General features: G+C 52.9%; 1 protein-coding gene and 1 long non-coding RNA gene across 23 annotated transcripts in view; one reads left to right on the top strand and one right to left on the bottom strand.

The window, feature by feature from the left end:
* nbeaa (neurobeachin a) overlaps positions 1-17,844 on the bottom strand; it is a 35,470-nt gene that overhangs the window by 3,248 nt on the left and 14,378 nt on the right. For 3 of the 21 annotated variants that reach the window (XM_049743093.2, XM_049743095.2, XM_049743097.2), the window contains exons 7-50: positions 17,707-17,826; positions 17,353-17,499; positions 16,986-17,183; positions 16,610-16,746; positions 16,434-16,542; positions 16,087-16,239; positions 15,758-15,926; positions 15,415-15,494; positions 15,268-15,330; positions 15,077-15,174; positions 14,905-14,997; positions 14,678-14,786; positions 14,513-14,594; positions 14,124-14,247; positions 13,699-13,891; positions 12,986-13,633; positions 11,934-12,326; positions 11,637-11,854; positions 11,373-11,526; positions 9,495-9,518; positions 8,563-8,743; positions 8,337-8,455; positions 8,077-8,142; positions 7,418-7,999; positions 7,149-7,285; positions 6,931-7,073; positions 6,425-6,539; positions 6,047-6,166; positions 5,540-5,673; positions 5,204-5,265; positions 3,477-3,541; positions 3,224-3,332; positions 2,883-3,049; positions 2,428-2,552; positions 2,180-2,332; positions 1,731-1,867; positions 1,549-1,666; positions 1,366-1,468; positions 1,175-1,290; positions 972-1,084; positions 674-814; positions 472-591; positions 246-398; positions 5-169 (exon numbers count right to left, since the gene is read on the bottom strand). In XM_049743093.2, the coding sequence (XP_049599050.1) occupies positions 5-169; positions 246-398; positions 472-591; positions 674-814; positions 972-1,084; positions 1,175-1,290; positions 1,366-1,468; positions 1,549-1,666; positions 1,731-1,867; positions 2,180-2,332; positions 2,428-2,552; positions 2,883-3,049; positions 3,224-3,332; positions 3,477-3,541; positions 5,204-5,265; positions 5,540-5,673; positions 6,047-6,166; positions 6,425-6,539; positions 6,931-7,073; positions 7,149-7,285; positions 7,418-7,999; positions 8,077-8,142; positions 8,337-8,455; positions 8,563-8,743; positions 9,495-9,518; positions 11,373-11,526; positions 11,637-11,854; positions 11,934-12,326; positions 12,986-13,633; positions 13,699-13,891; positions 14,124-14,247; positions 14,513-14,594; positions 14,678-14,786; positions 14,905-14,997; positions 15,077-15,174; positions 15,268-15,330; positions 15,415-15,494; positions 15,758-15,926; positions 16,087-16,239; positions 16,434-16,542; positions 16,610-16,746; positions 16,986-17,183; positions 17,353-17,499; positions 17,707-17,826 (6,756 nt within the window). Of the gene's footprint in view, positions 1-4; positions 170-245; positions 399-471; positions 592-673; positions 815-971; positions 1,085-1,174; positions 1,291-1,365; positions 1,469-1,548; positions 1,667-1,730; positions 1,868-2,179; positions 2,333-2,427; positions 2,553-2,882; positions 3,050-3,223; positions 3,333-3,476; positions 3,542-5,203; positions 5,266-5,539; positions 5,674-6,046; positions 6,167-6,424; positions 6,540-6,930; positions 7,074-7,148; positions 7,286-7,417; positions 8,000-8,076; positions 8,143-8,336; positions 8,456-8,562; positions 8,744-9,275; positions 9,348-9,494; positions 9,519-11,372; positions 11,527-11,636; positions 11,855-11,933; positions 12,327-12,985; positions 13,634-13,698; positions 13,892-14,123; positions 14,248-14,512; positions 14,595-14,677; positions 14,787-14,904; positions 14,998-15,076; positions 15,175-15,267; positions 15,331-15,414; positions 15,495-15,757; positions 15,927-16,086; positions 16,240-16,433; positions 16,543-16,609; positions 16,747-16,985; positions 17,184-17,352; positions 17,500-17,706; positions 17,827-17,844 lie in introns of all 21 variants that reach the window. The other 18 variants (XM_049743101.2, XM_049743103.2, XM_049743104.2 and 15 more) reach the window with 11 other exon arrangements.
* On the top strand, positions 4,116-11,118 carry LOC137840989 (uncharacterized). 2 transcript variants are annotated; one of them, XR_011088256.1, is made up of 5 exons: positions 4,116-4,655; positions 5,125-5,345; positions 5,422-5,523; positions 6,439-6,576; positions 8,506-11,118. It is a non-coding gene; the product is annotated as an uncharacterized lncRNA (long non-coding RNA). The 2 variants fall into 2 exon arrangements; XR_011088257.1 differs by lacking the exons at positions 5,125-5,345; positions 5,422-5,523.

Below are 17,844 nucleotides of genomic sequence, written 5' to 3'. Positions count from 1 at the left end.
TGACCTCTCGCTGCGCCGCGTCCAAGTTGTCCAGGTTGACGGCGCCCTCGTAGGACAGGAAGTTGAAGACGTTGAGCGCCCGCACGGCCTCGGGACCCCGCTGCTTGTATCCGAAGATCAGGTCGATCCACTGGTGCAGCTGGCATGACACAAACTCGCTCTCCAGCGCCTAGACAGGAAAGGAAGAAGCCTTTTAGAGCTCAGCGCCGCACCCACGCTCATGCTGGGGGCTCGGGTAGGCTCACCATGCGGTTGATACGCACAAAGTCTTCGGGCTTTTTGGCCCAGACGGGCAGCTCCACGTCGCTGACGGGCAGCCCGTCGTCGCGTACGCCCAGCTCGTACTCATTGCCGTTGACGAACATCTCAGGCAGGTAGTAGAACTCCGGGATCAGCTCCTGTGGGACCAGCACAGCATCGTCAAAGAGGGCAGTGGAGGAGGCAAATGCCTCAATGGGCCGGCCCGCTTGCCGTCACGTCCGCTGTGTCCCGCTGGCAGTTCCTCCAAGAGCGGCCAACGCCCGAGAAGGTCCGCTCGGCATGGTCGAACTTTCCCTGGTTGGCGTTGAGGAAGAAGGTGGTGAAGGGCTCCTGCGGACACAAAGGTGCATATGGACGTGTCTGACTGGATCCCCGAGCAAGCAGCCCTCTGACCCAGTGGCGCTCGACTCACGATTCGGAGCATCCACGTGAGGGTGGAGTGCGCCGTAGAGTAGAGGGCGGCGTAGTGGTCGGGTGGCGCACCCTCCTCGTCCCATGTCTCGTAGCGCTCAGCGTAGAAGGCGGCCCGCTTGGGGTTGAGAGCGCCGATGGGCTGCGGGAAACCCCAGACAGACACTTGAGCCACCGCACTCCATCCGCAAAAGGTCAAACTGGCGTCAACTTTGCCATTTTGGGCTGGCATAGGACGTGCCAGGCCAACAAAGGACGTGCCAGGCCAACATGTCTTTTGGCAAAGAACACTGTTCAACCTTGGAGAGATCTCTGAAGTTGCCGGGCAAGGTGAGGTCCAGCTCCTCGCAGTCGTAGTTAGTCAGCACCCAGGGGAAGATGGGGTACTGGTTCAGGTCGTTGTACGTCCTCCCTGTGGATGCCAACGTCATGTGAGTGCAGCTTTGAGAGCCAAAAATCAGTTGGTCCCATTCTTTGAAAGGTTCTTTTGGACAAGGCTCACCTGCAATGGTGTTGAGGAACATGAGGTACTCAAAGTTGGAGATCTCCCGGCGCTGCCACCGCTGCGTCATGTTGGACGACTTGAAGAGCTGACGCGGCGTGGCCAACGAGATCCGCCTGCGGGCAAAGCACACGCACGACGGTCAGAGACGTTGAGTCGGCCCGGCCCGGCCCAACACATGCCAAACCCACCTGGCCTGGGGCAGACCGTAGCTGGTGCCGACGCCCACCCGCGGCAGGCTGTAGACCACCCGCTTGACCGTGGCCTGGTCGGGAAAGTTGAACATCACCGACGCTGACGGGAAAGAGGGAAATCACCACTTGATATTTTCCACAAGCCCACCGAGCGGGCACCCAAGCAGACGGGCCTCTTACTTCTGTTGGCCATGAAGACCTCCAGGCCTGTGTTGTGCAGCAGGTAGCGTCTGGAAAATACAGCTCGGATCTCGCTGAACATCCACTTGCCGTGCAGACCCTCCGAGTAGGCCAGCACCTACGGGCCCCACCATAACAATTTGCCGTCTGTGGGTGGGTGACGCCTGTTTGCGCAGCCTCACCTTGGCGTCAGCCTTCTTGAAGGCGGGGTCGTCCTCGTCCACCTCAAAGTAGATCTCCGTGGTGGTGACCGACAGCGTCCCGCGGGCCACCAGTGCCGGAGCCACCAGCTGGGCCGGCGTGCTCAGTACCACCGGGCCTGCCAGAAAAGACGGTGTTGACGAACAGATGTCAGAGTGTGACACCTGAGCGTCTGAGTGGAAAAAAAATAATTCTGGGGGGAAAAAAATCAAATCAAAGGCTTCCAATTTGCGCGATCAAGTTCAATGCGATTGCGTTAATGATTATCATCTGTTCTGCCGTTAGTCTCGAAACCCACGCAACTTGCCTCTGGACGTAAAAAGTCGGGGTCGGAAAGGCACTAGAAACAAAAGACACTTGAGTCACCAGGGGGGCGCCGAGCACCAACCAGCTGAGCACGAGCCAGCCGATGGCGAGCCAGCCGACTTACCTGCCAGGTTGTCCATTTCTTTCTCCTGCAGGAGGCTGACGGCGTCGTCGTCACCTTCCAGCATTAAGTCAGCGTCCGGGTTCTGCGCCACCGCCGACTGACTGCGGAAGCTCTTCTTGGACTTGACGGCGCCGTCGTGCTCGTCGCCCGAGGCTGTTTGGACAAGACGTCGCCGAGCGTGAGGAGGTGAATCTCAGAGATGCACACGGCCGTGCTGTTTATGAATGAAAGGGAAAAAAATCACAGACCGTAATCATCGAGACTTTTGAGCATCACGTCGGCGTGTGTGGAGCCAAAGGCGTTTCTAACGAATCTCCGCCTCCTGCGCAAGTCGTCCTCCCAGTAGTCCAGACGCCAGAAGTCGTGCAATTGGCTGAAAGAGACGGCGAGGAGACAATCAGGCCCCCGTCGTGACGTTCGAAGACCACCCGCTGAATCAAACGACGGGCAGCGCAACCAGCACGCGCGCAACCAGCACGCGCGCAACCAGCACGCGCGCAACCAGCACGCGCGCAACCAGCACGCGCGCAACCAGCACGCGCGCAACCAGCACGCGCGCGCGCAACCAGCACGCGCGCGCGCAACCAGCACGCGCGCGCGCAACCAGCACGCGCGCGCGCAACCAGCGCGCGCAACCAGCACGCGCGCGCGCAACCAGCACACGCGCAACCAGCACGAGCGGATGGTTTCCCTGCCGACCGACCTCCGCGACATGGTGCCCCAGGCTCCGTGCTTATTGGTCAGGATGTTGAGGATCTTCTGCTTGAGCTGGTTGGCGGTCACATGGTCTCTGTGCTTGGCGGCTCCGATCAGGTGGTCGCACATCTTCTCCTCCTCGCGACGGTCGGCCGCGTACTGGGCACAGCTCGACTGCCCAAACATTTCAAGGAGAATGCATTTTAATGAGCAAAGGCACACACGGTATCATTCCGTGCAAGATACATTCCCTTCTTTTAGACAAAAAACATTTTTCAAGAAATGGATGTTCTTTTGGGGCACCAATTCCCTTTCTGGAATTTCTTAGACCCCCCCAGGCAAACGTACCTCAAACTCAGCATGCTTGTGAACGTCTTCTGCTCGCTGGCGGTTCAAGATGAACTCGGCCTCGTTGGCCACGCGCACAATGTGATCTTTCATGGCGTGACACAGCAGTCTGACAAGGTACGCACACACACACGGCAAAAGCTGACAAACTGGATTGGAACGCCAGTTTCAAATTGTAGTTGAAAAAAAGTAAACGAAAACATTGCCATTTTAGGCATTTTTCTTTCATTTTGTGCAAATCAGTCACATTTACCTTCCTTCGTTGATAAGCTCAATGAAAGCCAGCCCCGCGTTCTTCTGGATGGAATTCTGCCATTCCTAAAACACGGCCGACATTTACATTTCCAGTGGAGCCTCGGTTTTCGAACACAATCCGTTCCAGAAGGCTGTTCGAGAAGTGAATCGTTCGAATTACGAATCATATTTCCCCATTACATGAAAAAAAAAAAAATCCGTTCCAAGCCCAAAAAAAAAAAAAAAAAAACACGCCTTTTTTAAGCATTTTTATTTGCGCATTTTTGTCCAATCGCACAACTGCAGCGCACCGCCGAACGCGCAACCGCAACGCGCTGGTCGCATTATTGTGACAGAGCCGTCGCTGAAATTTAGAAAATATTTTTAAAGTCCTGCTGTACTTTCCAAAATTTAAGTGGACATCAGTGCGCAGGGAGCTTAATTTTGTCCTATCGCGCAACTGCACCGCGGTGGTGCAAACATTTTAAAAATATTTTTAAAGTCCTTATGTACTTTCCAAAATTTAAATGGACCTCAGTGCGCAGGGAGCTTAATTTGGTCCGATCGCGCAAGCACAGCGCGCTCAGTGTCGCATTGCTTTAGGAGCGTCTTTGTGTTTTAGGATGGCTTTACTGCTCCCACTTGCTTCCTTTCAGAGTAACGAGAACGTAATAACGAACGGAGTCAGTTAGCATGTGGGTCCTCTCGGCTCATCTCGCGAGGTTCGACGACCGAATTTCGTCCGACATCCGGAGCAAAAAAATCTCGAATTTTTTGTTCGAATACCAATTTGTTCGAGAACCGGGACGTTCGAAAACCGAGGCTCCACTGTATTTGCTTTTCGTACCTAAGAGGAAGACAATCAATCTTGCCCGTGCTTGCTAAAAGCGAACGGCGCTGCACATTAGCCGCGTGCTAATGGAGCTTTTAGGGCCTCTGAGGTCACACGAGGGACGACGTCTCCCGTTACGTGATCGATATCTGGCCTCGAGTTTCCTCTAATGGCGGGAAGGCCGCAGCCTGCCCGGGTAACACGACACGAGGGAGGAAGGGGAGGAGGAGGAGGAAGGTGAAAGGCGCCATATGCTCCCCGGCAGAGCACATCGAGGTGGAGCTCCGGACGAGAACAATCGTCGGAATGCTAAAGTCGCCTTTTTAGAAGAGAAAGCGCAAAAGCAGCGTGGAGGGGGCGAGCGGGGTAAGTTCTTTTTCATACTAATACGTTACGAGCATGCTTGTTGTTTAGCATCACAAGACAGCGTTCTGCAAGATCGCATTGAATGAGGCTGGCGTGACGAATAGCGCAATTCAAACGATTGCCGTGATGAAAGCAAACGTTCCATTCGTTTGCCGACTGGCTCGGGGAGGTCGCGTGCCGCTCCAAAATTCAAAAGAAAGGGAACCAGCTCAGCCTTTTCCAGGTGAAATACGAGTTCTATAAAATGTCATCTTTTCACCCAAAACTACTTTAATATTTTTGGGAGATCAAAGATGATTATTTTTAGGGAAAAAGTTCCCCAAAAATATTTTTTTAAAATTTGTATTATTTTGGAGAAAAAGAAAGTAAAAGCTGTGCTTTTTGCACATTCAATGAGGAAATGTTTGGCCCCCAAAAGAGCGTCTTGACTAAAATCCATCTGGTGTTTCATCCGCAATGTGTCATTGAGACACGACTCCGGGGCCGCTCGATAAACGCAGAGGCCTCTGGCGGAAATGCGACCCGAGACTATCCGTACGAGAACTGACCTGAGAGCAGAGCAGCATGACCAGTTCCACCACCGACGTGCTGGACTTCATACACACCAGACCTGCGGTGCGTAGACGCACTTGGTCACAAGGCGGCAAAATATCCAAATTGAAGACCACACAAAAACAGTCGAGGATGCAGGTGAACAGCAAGAAGAGTTCAAAGTCACAGCAAGAACCAGAACCAGAGCATGAGCTTGACTTGCTACGTGTTACAGGAAGGACCTCATACCTGCTTGGTGAATGAGTGAAGCAGCCAGCTCAAAGACCAAGCCCAACACTCAAAGACCAAGCAAGCGGAACAAGGGAGTTGTAGTAAGGTTTGTTGTACAGCACCTGTACCTTCAATGAGAAGCTCCTGCCCATGACTCCCCAGGAGCGTCCGTGACAGGAATGGCGCAAAGTCAACAAAGATTTCCCTCAGGAGCGGCGCCACCTTCTCCAGCGCTCGTTCCAGCTTGGTGGTAATGCTGCAGGGAGGACAGAGCAGCAAATACAGGCGCTAAGGGATGGGCTCAACATGCGGGGGAGGCAAAACAAAAGGCAGGAAAGACACAAGCGCACCTTCAAATCAAACAAATCCAATTTCTCCATGTTTGGAGTGCAGTGACATTGGATGTTCATAACAAGCAAAATCACATACGTGGAGACATACATTCATCATATAAAATAAATGGTTTGAGAAATTGTTCTATTGGGTACAAAACGTGACAAAAATCGTAAGCGAAAAGATGTTACCTGAAGCTGGATCAAATATTGACTTGATGAAATAAAGCGTCAATTATTTTGTCAAATAAACGTGTATATCATATGCCGTATTGCGTTCACAGCGGCGGTCCTTGCCTAAAACACTGTCCTGCATCTCTGGGGGTTGTCTGGAAGCCGGCCAGGGAGCTAAAGGACTTGAGCTCGGGGGGCGTCTGACTGCTGCGCAATGCACACTGCGCCACCTCACAATAGGCACTGCAACACGCACACAAGGCTTGGATAGCACAACTCAAGGGAAGCGCAATGGAATTTGGAGCTGTGGGCAAGCGGTAACTTTACAAAATGTTGTCCATCAACACAGAATGTCAAGTGGTGGGCAAATGTGACGTCGTGGAAAAGCGCGTCGGCGCGGCTTTAGCAAAGAACGTCGGGGGCGGGGCTATCTGTGGGGTAGAGCGAGGACTGACGAGAGGAGTGACAGCGGGTGAGTCAACAAAACAAACTTTCTCTGACCTCATGTTTTCCAGGCTGTCTTCGGGCATGGGCGCCACCGTCTGGACGGCAGGCAGATTCTTGCTGGTGGCGCCGTTCACAAATGCTGCTGCCGCCGCCACCGCAGAGTCTGCTCCTGCACAAGATGGATGGATGAACAAAAGGAAGGACACGTAAGTCACAAGGTGGCGTCACCGCACCGGTCAGAGTGCAAACGAACACAAAGCGCTTGGCGTCAGCATCTGGGTGCGGGACACAACCTCCTCTGTGCCCAATTTGGTTTGTTTACAAAGTCTCGAGCAATAATGTCAAACGTGGCTCGGCTCGCTCTCTTTAATGCCGAAGGAACGTCGCATTACATCACATTGACTAAAACCATTGAAGGGATCAATAAAAAGCTCATTCGGACATGACACGCAGATATAGCTTGACATATTGGCGGCCAAAAATGCAGTTTGGAAGAACAAACCATTTCAAAGATACAAAACTAAATTCCGTCCCGCGAACACCAAAGCCTGGATGCTCACCTGTGGTATTGATCATGCTCTTGGGTGTCACGGCGGCGGCAAAGATGTTGGGCGTGCTGGCGGCGCCCCCGGCGGTGGGCGTGCCCACCGTATTGACGGACAGGCTGCCGGGTGGCGGCTTCTTAGCCGGGACCACGACGCTCCTGCGAGACGGACGCAGTTCATTTATTGGTGAGGAGACAGCGGCGGTGCAAAAGATTGACAGATTGGAAAGCGACCTATCAAAGGAGTGGAACTGCATGGGCAGCGCCGGGTAGCTCTTCAAGGTGGGGTCGGGCTGGTATGGCGTCGGCCCGGACTCTTGGCTCGAGTCGCTGCCATCCGACGGAGCGGCCACCAGGCTCTTCAGGATCTCCTGTCGTGGAGGCACAACGTGTGAAGGATGGACCGTGCTACGGCGCGAAACTCAAGCGCCAGAGTGAGAAGAGTGAGTGCACAAATGTCGGGCTCTCCCAAACTTGACAAGCTCGCGAAGCATTTGCCTCACCTTGACATTGATGCCTTTATTGGTCTGGCTGACGCCGGAAATAGACGAAGGCGGCACCTGTCCGCCATCGGGGTTGCGGGGAAAGTCCAGAAGGCTCTCGTGCGACCTGCCGATATCCGACAGAGCGCATAGCAGGTCGGCCTGGGCACCCATGCCCGAGACCCGCTCCCTGTCCACCTCCCGGCCCATCTCGGAGCCATTGAGGGAGCCGCCTGCGTGGCCCTCCTCGCCGATGCCCGAGTCGGTGTGGGGCAGGCCGGCACGGGGTGAGGAGTCATCTGCGGGGACGGCTGTCTGCTTGTCGCGCTCGGACAAGGTAGAGGACGGGTGCTCTGCGCGGTAGGTGAGGAAGACGTGGTCAAGGAACAAGTTCCTGCCCGATTGATGCTGTGATTGGTTGAAAATCAAGTTACCTGTGCTGGTGGGTGAGTTGATCTCGTGTCGGATGCTGCGTCCGGACAGGCTGGCTGATCGGCCCATCTCCCGCTGAGGCTCCAGGATGTCTCGATACTTGGACACCATCAGCACCGAGATGAAGTAGACCACGGCCAGAGCCAAGAATTGAGCCTGCTTGCTGTCGTCCTGCGGGGGGGAAAAAAACAAAAAAAAAGGGATGATGGTAAGCCATCCCATGTCTTGGTCCGCAAAGACACACTCACCACGTCTCTGAAAACCACCGCACGCAGACGGTTGATGTCCACGTCCTGGAGGAGGCGGTCCGGGTCCTGCACAGTAGCAAGTTTATGGCTCATTCTTTCTGACTGACACTTTCCATTATTATCACTGCTCATTCCTCAATCGTTCGTCATATTATGTTTTTTTTGCATTTGCACATTTTGGCACTGACATCTCAAGAGAGTGTGAGCAGTCGGTTATCTCGTCACGACGCAGGCGCGGGTAAGAAATAGAAGAGCACCACCTTGCTGGGGGCGCCAGCAGCGTGCAGGCCATCCTGCGACTTGCTGCCGGCCGACTTGCAGTTGCGATCGCGCTGCCGCAGCCGGCACTCCAGGCAGTTTCTCACAGCCACGCAGCACACTGAGCGAGCAGGGAGCACATTGAGGCCATGTCATTTTTTTTTTTTCCAGTTCTTTATCAGTCAAGGCCACGCCTTGACCCCAGGCGAGCCGGCCGGAAGCGCTCACCCAGTCGCAGGCATTGCCTCATGAGCCCGCCGGAGGACATGTTCTTCTCTGCCTCAATCTCGCTGAAGTTGAGTGAGCTGGCGAAGACCAGCACGTCCACCATGGCCATCAGCCGCGACAGGAAGGTGACAGCCGTCTCCGACGACATGCCCTGTGTTGCCTCAATGTTCTCCAGCTCTGTCTGAAGGTGCGCACATGCCCAAGATGAGCTCGCTGGGCAAACGGCCAGCTTGGAGGCCAGCTCAAAAATGTCAACCATCAAATATCAAGGCATTCAGCAATTTGCAAAATCCAGTCCAAATGTCATTCAGCGATTGACTTTGCTCATGAACTAGCAATTTGGTCCGTTTAAAAACTTTGATTTCTTTTTTCATTTTAAAACCTTGAAATAGTTTTGGTGTTATTCTTCATCAAATACAATTTGTTTATTTTGCCAACGAATGCTTTATTGACTTTGAACGTTGATACTTATGAAACAAAAATGGTGCAGCAACTATCACAAAAGACATTTTGTGGTCTCAGAAAGTGAGGAGGTGCGCATCGTGCTGGCGATGTCATACGTGAAGTGGCGTGCCACCAAGCAGTGCAGCAATTCACTCGTCAAGCACTCTCACTCTCTCTCTCTCTCTCTCTCTCTCTGTGGGGTGAGGAGACACACTAATGCTGGGAGCTCCCTCGGCCGGTGTGACATCATTCGGGAGTTTGGTTTAAGCTTTACCCACCTCGCCCCCTCCCCCCGGAACGGGCGTCACCTCCTCGGCCTTCATAGCCGCTCCCGTCCTCCTCTTAAGGCCCACAAAAATGGAGTATAGGAGTAACAAATACAAGAGAAGAGTGGAGCCCCCCCGAGGTCCGACACAATGTATTCGGCACCCACCGACCCATAAGGGAAAGAAAAAAAAAAGTCGGAAGAAGGAAGGAAGCAAACTTACACTGCTGGAACTACTCTTAGAAGTCTGCACACGACAACAACCAAAAGATGACAAAAACACACACAGAGAGGAAAAGAAAAAGAGCAATTTCAAATGAACCACAAAGGAAATTGGTTAAGATGTTCAAACAACTTTTAAGGAAGGTCAAAATGAGTGCTTCTCAAATAGTGGGTTGGTGGTGGTGTGTGTGTGTGTGTGTGGGGGGGGGAACATGGAGTATAAACTGCTACTTTTTGCACAAGCTTTGAACCGTGCGGCTTGTAGTCCAGTGTGGCGTATGTATGGATTTTTCGTGGTCTAATAGACTTATACACTTGTTAGGTTGTGGACCGCTGTTGTGCGGCACCGCTTTGCTGGGCAGAGGGATACGTGACACACGGTCAACGGGGAGAAGTGTGGCATGTCCGTCGGCCAGGCAAATAATGCCGCACAATTCACACGAACAAGAGACAGAACGAGATCAAGACGGGCATTACTGGAATAAGGAAGTTTTATACACAAACCCTCATTATGGGGGACAAAAGAAATGCATATGATGCCGCTTTTAAGTTAAAGGCAGTCGATTAGGCTCTTAACGAAGGAAATGGAGCTGCTGCGTGCACTGAAGAGGTTTCCTCTGGCCACAAGAGGGCACTGGGCTATCCCATCCATCCATCCATCCATTTTCTGAACCGCTTAGTCCCCACGGGGGTCGCGGGCGTGCTGGAGCCTATCCCAGCCGTCATCGGGCAGTAGGCGGGGGACACCCTGAACCGGTTGCCAGCCAATCGCAGGGCACACAGAGACAAACAACCATTCGCACTCGCACTCACACCTAGGGACAATTTGGAGTGATCAATCGGCCTACCAAGCATGTTTTTGGGATGTGGGAGGAAACCGGAGTGCCCGGAGAAAACCCACGCGGGCTCGGGGAGAACATGCAAACTCCGCACAGGGAGGGCCGGAGGTGGAATCGAACCCGCACCCTCCTAACTGTGAGGCGGACGTGCTACCCAGTGCGCCACCGAGCCGCCGCACTGGGCTATATTTGATGACATCTTGTTGCATCACCCTTTTCAGTATTAGTTTCCCGGTCATGTCTTCTCTGAAGCTTTACGTGTAGCTCGTATCTTGCCAACTTTACCCCTGTAAGTCACCCACTTCTTATTATGGTCGTCGCTGAGATTTATGCATGTTTGTATGTTTGCAGAGCTCCTTAAACTCTGTCTATAAACGTTATGTTAATAAAAGGTACAAGTCCCCAAAGAACCATCTCTTTCCTGACAATCTTCTTTGTGTATATTCTCTTACAAATGATAATCAAACATTAAAACGCCTGTGGCTTGTAGTCCGGTGCGGCTTATATATGAATAAAACAAGATTTTCCCCTAATTTTAGCTTGTGTGTTTTATAATCAGGTGTGGTTTATAGTCCAAAACTTATGTTATATTTATAGACAAATGGTAGTTTTATCATCACGGAGGAGAGTTGGGGTGTGAAATCTTATTTTCTTTTTCCTGGGGGGCATAACAGAAAAGAACTGAGAAGCACTGGCCTCATAGCATCATTGCTCGAGTTTTTGTAACCTTTTTTTATCACAGCTTTCTGTTTGTCGAAATAAACTTTTGTGGGTCTGCCAACACCCCGCGAAACAAAGACTAAATACGGTGGAGGGCTTTTTCTGCGAGGCTGGAGAGAGTGCTCTCGCTCAACAACAGTACCTACGTTCCCCAAATCATGAGAACGAGGAAGCCAATGGTCACCCAAAGCGCTCCAATTCAGACAAAGTCGTCTGTGACACAGATTGGCCGGTGAGTAAGAAAAAAGGGGTTCTTGTTTTTGTTTTTTTTCCACGAAGCACAGCAGTTCCCCTTCCCGCCACAGTGCGACGCCACTTACGGAGGGCGAGGTGGCAGCGGACAAGAGCGGCAGGATGCCCCCGCAGGCGATGATGATATTGTCCACCATCTGGGAGATGAGATGGATGGTGTTGTGCACAAAGATTATGTTCTCGTTGCTGTTGACAAAGTCCATCACCGACTTGGTGGAGTGGCTGCAAAGAAAAACATTTGTCTAAAACGCAATCTGCCAACTTGGGGCTGCATTTTCAATTTCACGTCCAATCAAAAAGGGCTGCTTGCAACACACATGGGAATCCCTCACCTTCTCCACACATGCACGTCGGTCTCCAAGGCAAAGAGGAGGTCAGTGAGCAGCCTCTGGTGCATGGGCGACCACTTGAACTCGGGGATGCGGAACATAGTGGTGCGAGGTCCAGGGCTGAACTGTCGCCTCTGCTCCTCTGTCATGGGCATTCCCCTGAAGCCGAGATCCACTCTGAGGTCTCGCTCCAGCTGGGCAGCGCCGCGGCTGTGCAGAGCCTGACGTGGAGAAGGAACGACAGCGCGTCACTTGGGAACGGACCTCGACGCCGTGAAGGCCGAATGCTTTGGCACTTGCCTGCGTGGTCGCTGCGGTCGAGATCTTCTTCTCTCTGGCATCATCGCACCTCTCAGTGTCGGACGTGACGCTGGCCGTTTCGCCTCCTGACCTTCCTGCCTTGAGAGCCGCCATTTCGTCTTCTGCGCCTGTCACCCCGTCCCCCTCAGGGAATTCGGGATGAGGCGACACCCGGTTCCGGGCTTCCGCGATGGAGCTGATGTCGGCCAGCGGGCTCCGGATCTTAAAAGGCCCGTCCTCCGGGAGATCACTGGCCAAGCCGCAGCCGGTCATGTGGGCCAGCAGGCTGAGGTCGTCGGTGGCGATGGTGCCGCCGGGTGGCGCGGGCTGATCTGGACCGGGCAGAACCAGGGCTTCAGTGGCCGCCAGTGCAGAGAGCAGCTTCTCATCGACCTGAAAGAACCGCAACATTTCAGACGAATCCTGTGTTTGTGTTTGAGTATTTTATTGTATAGTACTGCACATGTTTATCAGCATGTTTTTAGTTAATCTGCACATTGGAGACTGGTCAAACGCAATTTCAAACTTCTGTGGTAACCCTGTTACATAGATCTTTGACAATAAAGTAAACTTGAACTTGAACTTGTGTTGGGAAGCACCCGGTTGTGTACCCAATGAAGTGACCATTAGCTTTATCCAGCGAGCGTGACCGCGCTACACTTCTGGCGCAGAGTCACCCTTTTGTGTACCCAATGAAGTGGCCGTTATCTTTGTCCAGCTGGCATGACCGTGCTACACTTCTGGCGCAGACTCACCCATTTGTGTACCCAATGAAGTGGTCGTTAGGTTTATTCAGCTAGCGTGACTGCGCTACACGCAGCCGCACCCATTTGTGTACCCAATGAAGTGGCCGTTAGCTTTATGCGGCTAGCGTGACCACGCTATACTTCTGGCAGACTAGGTTACGTTAGCTTGTCGCCACCTGGCTGGTTGCCTAGCTAGCTAGCTAGTTGCCCCTCTGGTTGGAAGGCTTGTGAATGAATCAGTGGCTTAGTTAGCATGCCACGCTGCCAACATACTGGACAACCACTCTGACATTAGCACATCAGTACCTTACTGAAGAGGAATCCGTTGTTGCCGGGTACGCTGTCCTTGTCGTCGGCCAGCGTGATCAGGGGGCCCACGATGCTGCCGTTGTCATCCAGGGTGACATCCGAGAGGCCCAAAGTGGGCGGCGCCGCCACGGCTCCCTCGTCTTTGGGTACCAGGGTGCCGTTGAGGTTCTGCACCGCAGTGCAGTAGGTGCTGTCCAAGAGCGAATCCACCTCCACCAGTGGCCCGTCCTCCGGCGACCCGGCGCCGCCTGCTCCGCCGAGGCCTTCGGGACTCAAGTCCAAGTCGTCCAGCTTGACCTCGGTGGCCTCCACCTTCTCGGCTTTGATGTCCACCAGCAGGTCGTGGACCTCCACCCGCACACCGGCACCCTGCTCGGCGTCACCGCGCTTGACGGTGCCATCCGCTAGCAGGTTGCGGGATGAGTCGGCGCCGGCCCCGCCCTCGCTGTACTCTGCCTCGCTCTCTGGCGTCTGAGAGGCGTCGTCCATCTCCAGGTTGCCATTGACAACGGGCGCCGGTGAGGCGGAAAGGCCCGAGATGGTGGAAACTGAGCCTTTCTTGCCTTTCTTCATGTTCTCCTCTTCTTGGCGCTGGTACTCCTCGTACATCTTAGCCAAGTACTCCTTGTGGGCCTCATACGTCACCTGTGGCCATAGCAAGATTAGCAGCCATCTGTATTTGCCGGACAGGGCAGCAGGACGGCTCAGACCTTGGAGTGCGCTATGGAGAGCGTGTCCACCCAGACTCTCCAGCCGCCCCACTCGTACTTGATGGCATGGTAGAGCAGGATCCTGAAGATGTTGTAGACCATCTCGGCAATCTTCTGCTCCTCTGGATTCTTTGGGTTGATGTAGCCCAGCGAGAACATCCAGTCCTGCCACACCGAGCACTGCAGCAGGCAGCTGCGATCCACATGTAGCAGCGGTGGCACCCACGTATTAGCACATACACTAGCTAGTGCACCGTTCGGACGCAAACAACGGCCGATGCTAACAGCAACAACAACAAAGCGGCTAGATCAAATGACTTCCGAGATTATCGGCTGCGCTGGCAACCCGTTATGATCTTAGGAGTCAGAACTTGATGAAATTTGTAACACGGTGTAGCTCTGCCTGTCTGGGAAAAAAAAAGTACCGTCTGTTTTCTCGGCTGTTGCTGAAGAGTTTGATCATGTCAGACAGAAAAAGTCTCCTGACTTCCATCAGCTCGGAGCTGGGAGACGAATTCTTCAGTAGCGTGGCCACAACTTTCAGAATCACTGCAGAAATACACATGAGCAACAGTAGCCAGCGTTAGCCACGCAAGCGTCATTAGCAACAATAGCAGTATTAGCAATCCTTGCTCCGACAGTGCTGAGCGCTTTGCACGATTTTAGTTACATTGCCGATCTTGACTCTTGACTTGAGATCTCATTACTGTGATCAAAATGAGCAATTTTGGCGTCACAAGCAACATAGCATCCGGAATGGAAATGTGAGGATTAGCGGCATTGGCACGGTGCGACAGAGTGAGTGATGACTCACTGGGATTCTGGATCTTGATAGTGGAGTCCGGTTCCGGGTGCGGCTTGTGGACCACCTGCGTGCACACCTGCTCTGTCAGGATCTACAAAGGCCGAGGAAGGAGGCCACGGTCAACGAGCGCATTGCGGCCGGCGCTAAGGGGGCGCCTCATATGGTACAGCGTACCTCGTAGAGCGTGTTGTAGGTGGTGACGGACACGGTGTTGGTGTGCATCATCAGGCGCTCGCCAAGCAGTGTGAAAAGACTGTGAGTGTGCATGATCTCCACCTTCCGCCTGATGAACGCAGAGTATGAGCAAGCTTGCTATGTCATCTATCTGCGCCATAGGAGCATGTGAAGGTTGCCGCCTTCATAGCAAAGGCAAACTAAGCATAGGTAAGAAAATGACTGACTTGTGACCAAGGTGCTTGAGAAAGTATCCGAGCACTTTGAGGGCCTGTACTCGGATACTCTCGCTCTTAGAGGCCAGCAGCTTGCAGATCACCCTGCCATACACACGTTTGCAGACATTGGTGGGATAGACCTCTTTTTCCCGGCGATGTTAGCTGACAACATCCATCTCACCTTATCCCATTCCTCTGGTCGAAGGCGGGAATCATGGAGGCCGGATGCTCAGACATGAGCGCCACCAGTAGCTGCAGCACGTCGTGAATGTTCTCATCCTAGGTTTGGTGTGGGGTGGGGGCAATATTAGCTATAACAGCCATGTCAGCTACATTATCAATGTCAGGCACCTATATTTTAACAGCACCAACCTCGTGCATGGTCAACAAGTAGTTGAGAATACTCTGGAGCTCGTCTTCCTTGACACCCCGGTCCTAAAAACACACCAGCGGAGCATTTGCCACATTAGCACCAAATTTGCCCTTTGAGCACCATTTAAACAAGCTATTTATGCCTACCTTGAGAATGAGCTGTTTGAGGAAGAGGAGCATGAAGGCCCGCAGAGAGATTATTTCCTTTTGGGATGGCCGAGGTCCCTCTGAACACCCACACAATACGCACATAAATAATGCGCTCATTTTTCATGTTGACATACCCATGAGTAAAGTAAGACAGGACGTGATTTTATAACACGTGATCTGTTTTATCATGAAATGATGAAAATTGGATGCCCTGTCACACACTCATTTTATCATGAGTAGAAGCATGCAAACTCATTCCATCGCAGCACAATTCACTTGAGAAAATCAAGCCAATCGAGCTTGGGCCGTTGCCTCGGCGACATAGCCAACAAACGCTTACCGAGGCCTTTGGGCGTGATGGCACTGCACTCTAGCGGATTGACGGCCCAGTAGTAGTACTTGAGCGTGTGCATTAGCTGCAGCACGGTGCCCACGCGGCGGATGGTTGAGTAGATGGTCGCCGTGCCGATGAACTCCGACGACAGGTACGTGTACAGAGACAGCTGAACCTGTCAGAATTATGATATGCGGACATGAGATGTAACCATGGCAACATTTGACATTTGAGGTGGCCATGAGGCACTTCCACATTAAAACTCCAAAAATTGGAGCCTGCAACACACAACGTCTCAACTCAAGTGGACATGCACGCATGCACAGACGACTGACCTTGGCAGGTGTGTGAATCCAGATGGCAGCGTTGAACAGGACATGGTCGCACAGCTGCTTGAGGAGCGGCGCCCCGTGGGGCAAACCATCCAGGTACTTGGCAAAGGACAAGAACTGCTCCAGGACCGCCCGAGTGATGTGAACCCTAGACGACTTCACGCCAGAGCGGGAAACGTCAAGTCGGCAACTTTACCGGAGACTCGACTCATTTGCCCTCCGTGAAAGGCAAAGCTTTAGGTGTACGATCCAGATTGATCTTTCCTCTATCTGGTCGCCGCAGATTGTACGCCAAAAGCTTTGCCTTTTACAAAGGGCCGGTTCAAAGCTAACGGGCCGCTTTCACTGACCTTCTCCAGTAGGTAGCCGATGACCAAGAACCCCTTGCCTCCGAGCATCTGCTCTTGCATGGCGACGGAACTCTTGAGCAGCTCCACCAGAAAGGCAAGCAGCGTGGCACTGCAAAGACAGCCAATGAGATGAGACTCGGGAATCCGAGCCGATACGCGATTGGGCGACTCCAGACCACACGGCGGTGTCCACGCCAGCGGCGTCGTTGCGTTGCTTGTAGTCCAGCTGAGCGAAGAGCGGGAAGAGGACCTGTATGCCGCCGATGGAGTGGATGGCGCTGTGGATGGAGTGTGTCACAATGGCCTTCACGTCCTGCGATTAGACGGACACGATGAATACTACTTTCCGTGCACCAAAGAAAAAAAGCACATTCACGTGGACAGACTGCCATCAGAAGCTCCAAATAGAATTGTCGTTTGGAATACAGATAATCGAGTGGATTGGATCTGTAAAGCGACAGCGTTCAAAACCAATCAATTGTAAATTCACCAAATATTGTAGAAAAGTAAAGCACGATAAAGGGGGGAAAAAAAAGAGAGTCAACAAGGGACCTGCAGCATGAGCGCATGTGGCGAGTGCACAAAGATGGAGGTGTTCTCTCGCGGCGACGACTCTAGGCAGAGCTGCGCATCGGTGGCCTTGGCGTTGTATGTGAAGGAGATGGAGCTGGCCAGCTTGCTGTCGTACAGAACCTGTTTGTGGTGCTCAGCCAGGTGGATGTCACTCTCCGATTTGAACTTGAACGTGCTCTGCGGGGGGGTCAAAGGTTGGCTCGCAGGAATAACCAAATGGAATGATGGGCTTCGACGAGCAGTAACCGAGCAAGCGCGATGACGTGGCTGGCATGAGCACGTCCTCATCGCTCCATTATTCTTTTTATTTCTTTTGATTTGCGGCTGGATATTTAGTTGCTCTGACCTTGTATCCAGGTCCAAGCTGGTGTACAGCAAAGATCTGAGCGGGGTTGAGCGCCTCGCCAAAGACGTAGATGGCGCCCAGCTGACCGCAGAACACTCGGTTGGCGTCAGCCGTCTCAGAGGAGCCCAGGAAGCATTTGTCGTAGCTCTGAGGGCCGCAAACACGGATCGAGTCACGTCATGAGCACGGACCCCCTTTCGTCAAAGCTGAGTGTGATGTCCAGTAAGCTATTCCTTGGATTGTCCCTCACGCTGAGTGTTTGTTGTTTGACTTCTTTTCTTTGTATTTGGCATTGAAGTGAGCTAAAGCTAGTCCAAGGTACCATTAACTTGTGAAGGACGGTGCTTGTCTTACATCGTTGGTGTTGACGTGCCAGGCCATGTCACCGTAGGAGACCAGCTGGCCATTGACGTAGCAGCGGATCTCAGAGTTCCTCCAGCGGTTGTAGATGTGCACGATGCTGATCATGTACCACTGAAAGGCACACGGCCC

The sequence above is a fragment of the Syngnathus scovelli genome, chromosome 15 (genome assembly GCF_024217435.2).
Source record: "Syngnathus scovelli strain Florida chromosome 15, RoL_Ssco_1.2, whole genome shotgun sequence".
Classification (NCBI taxonomy): Eukaryota; Metazoa; Chordata; class Actinopteri; order Syngnathiformes; family Syngnathidae; genus Syngnathus; species Syngnathus scovelli.
This window is presented reverse-complemented; position numbering and strand designations above follow the sequence as displayed.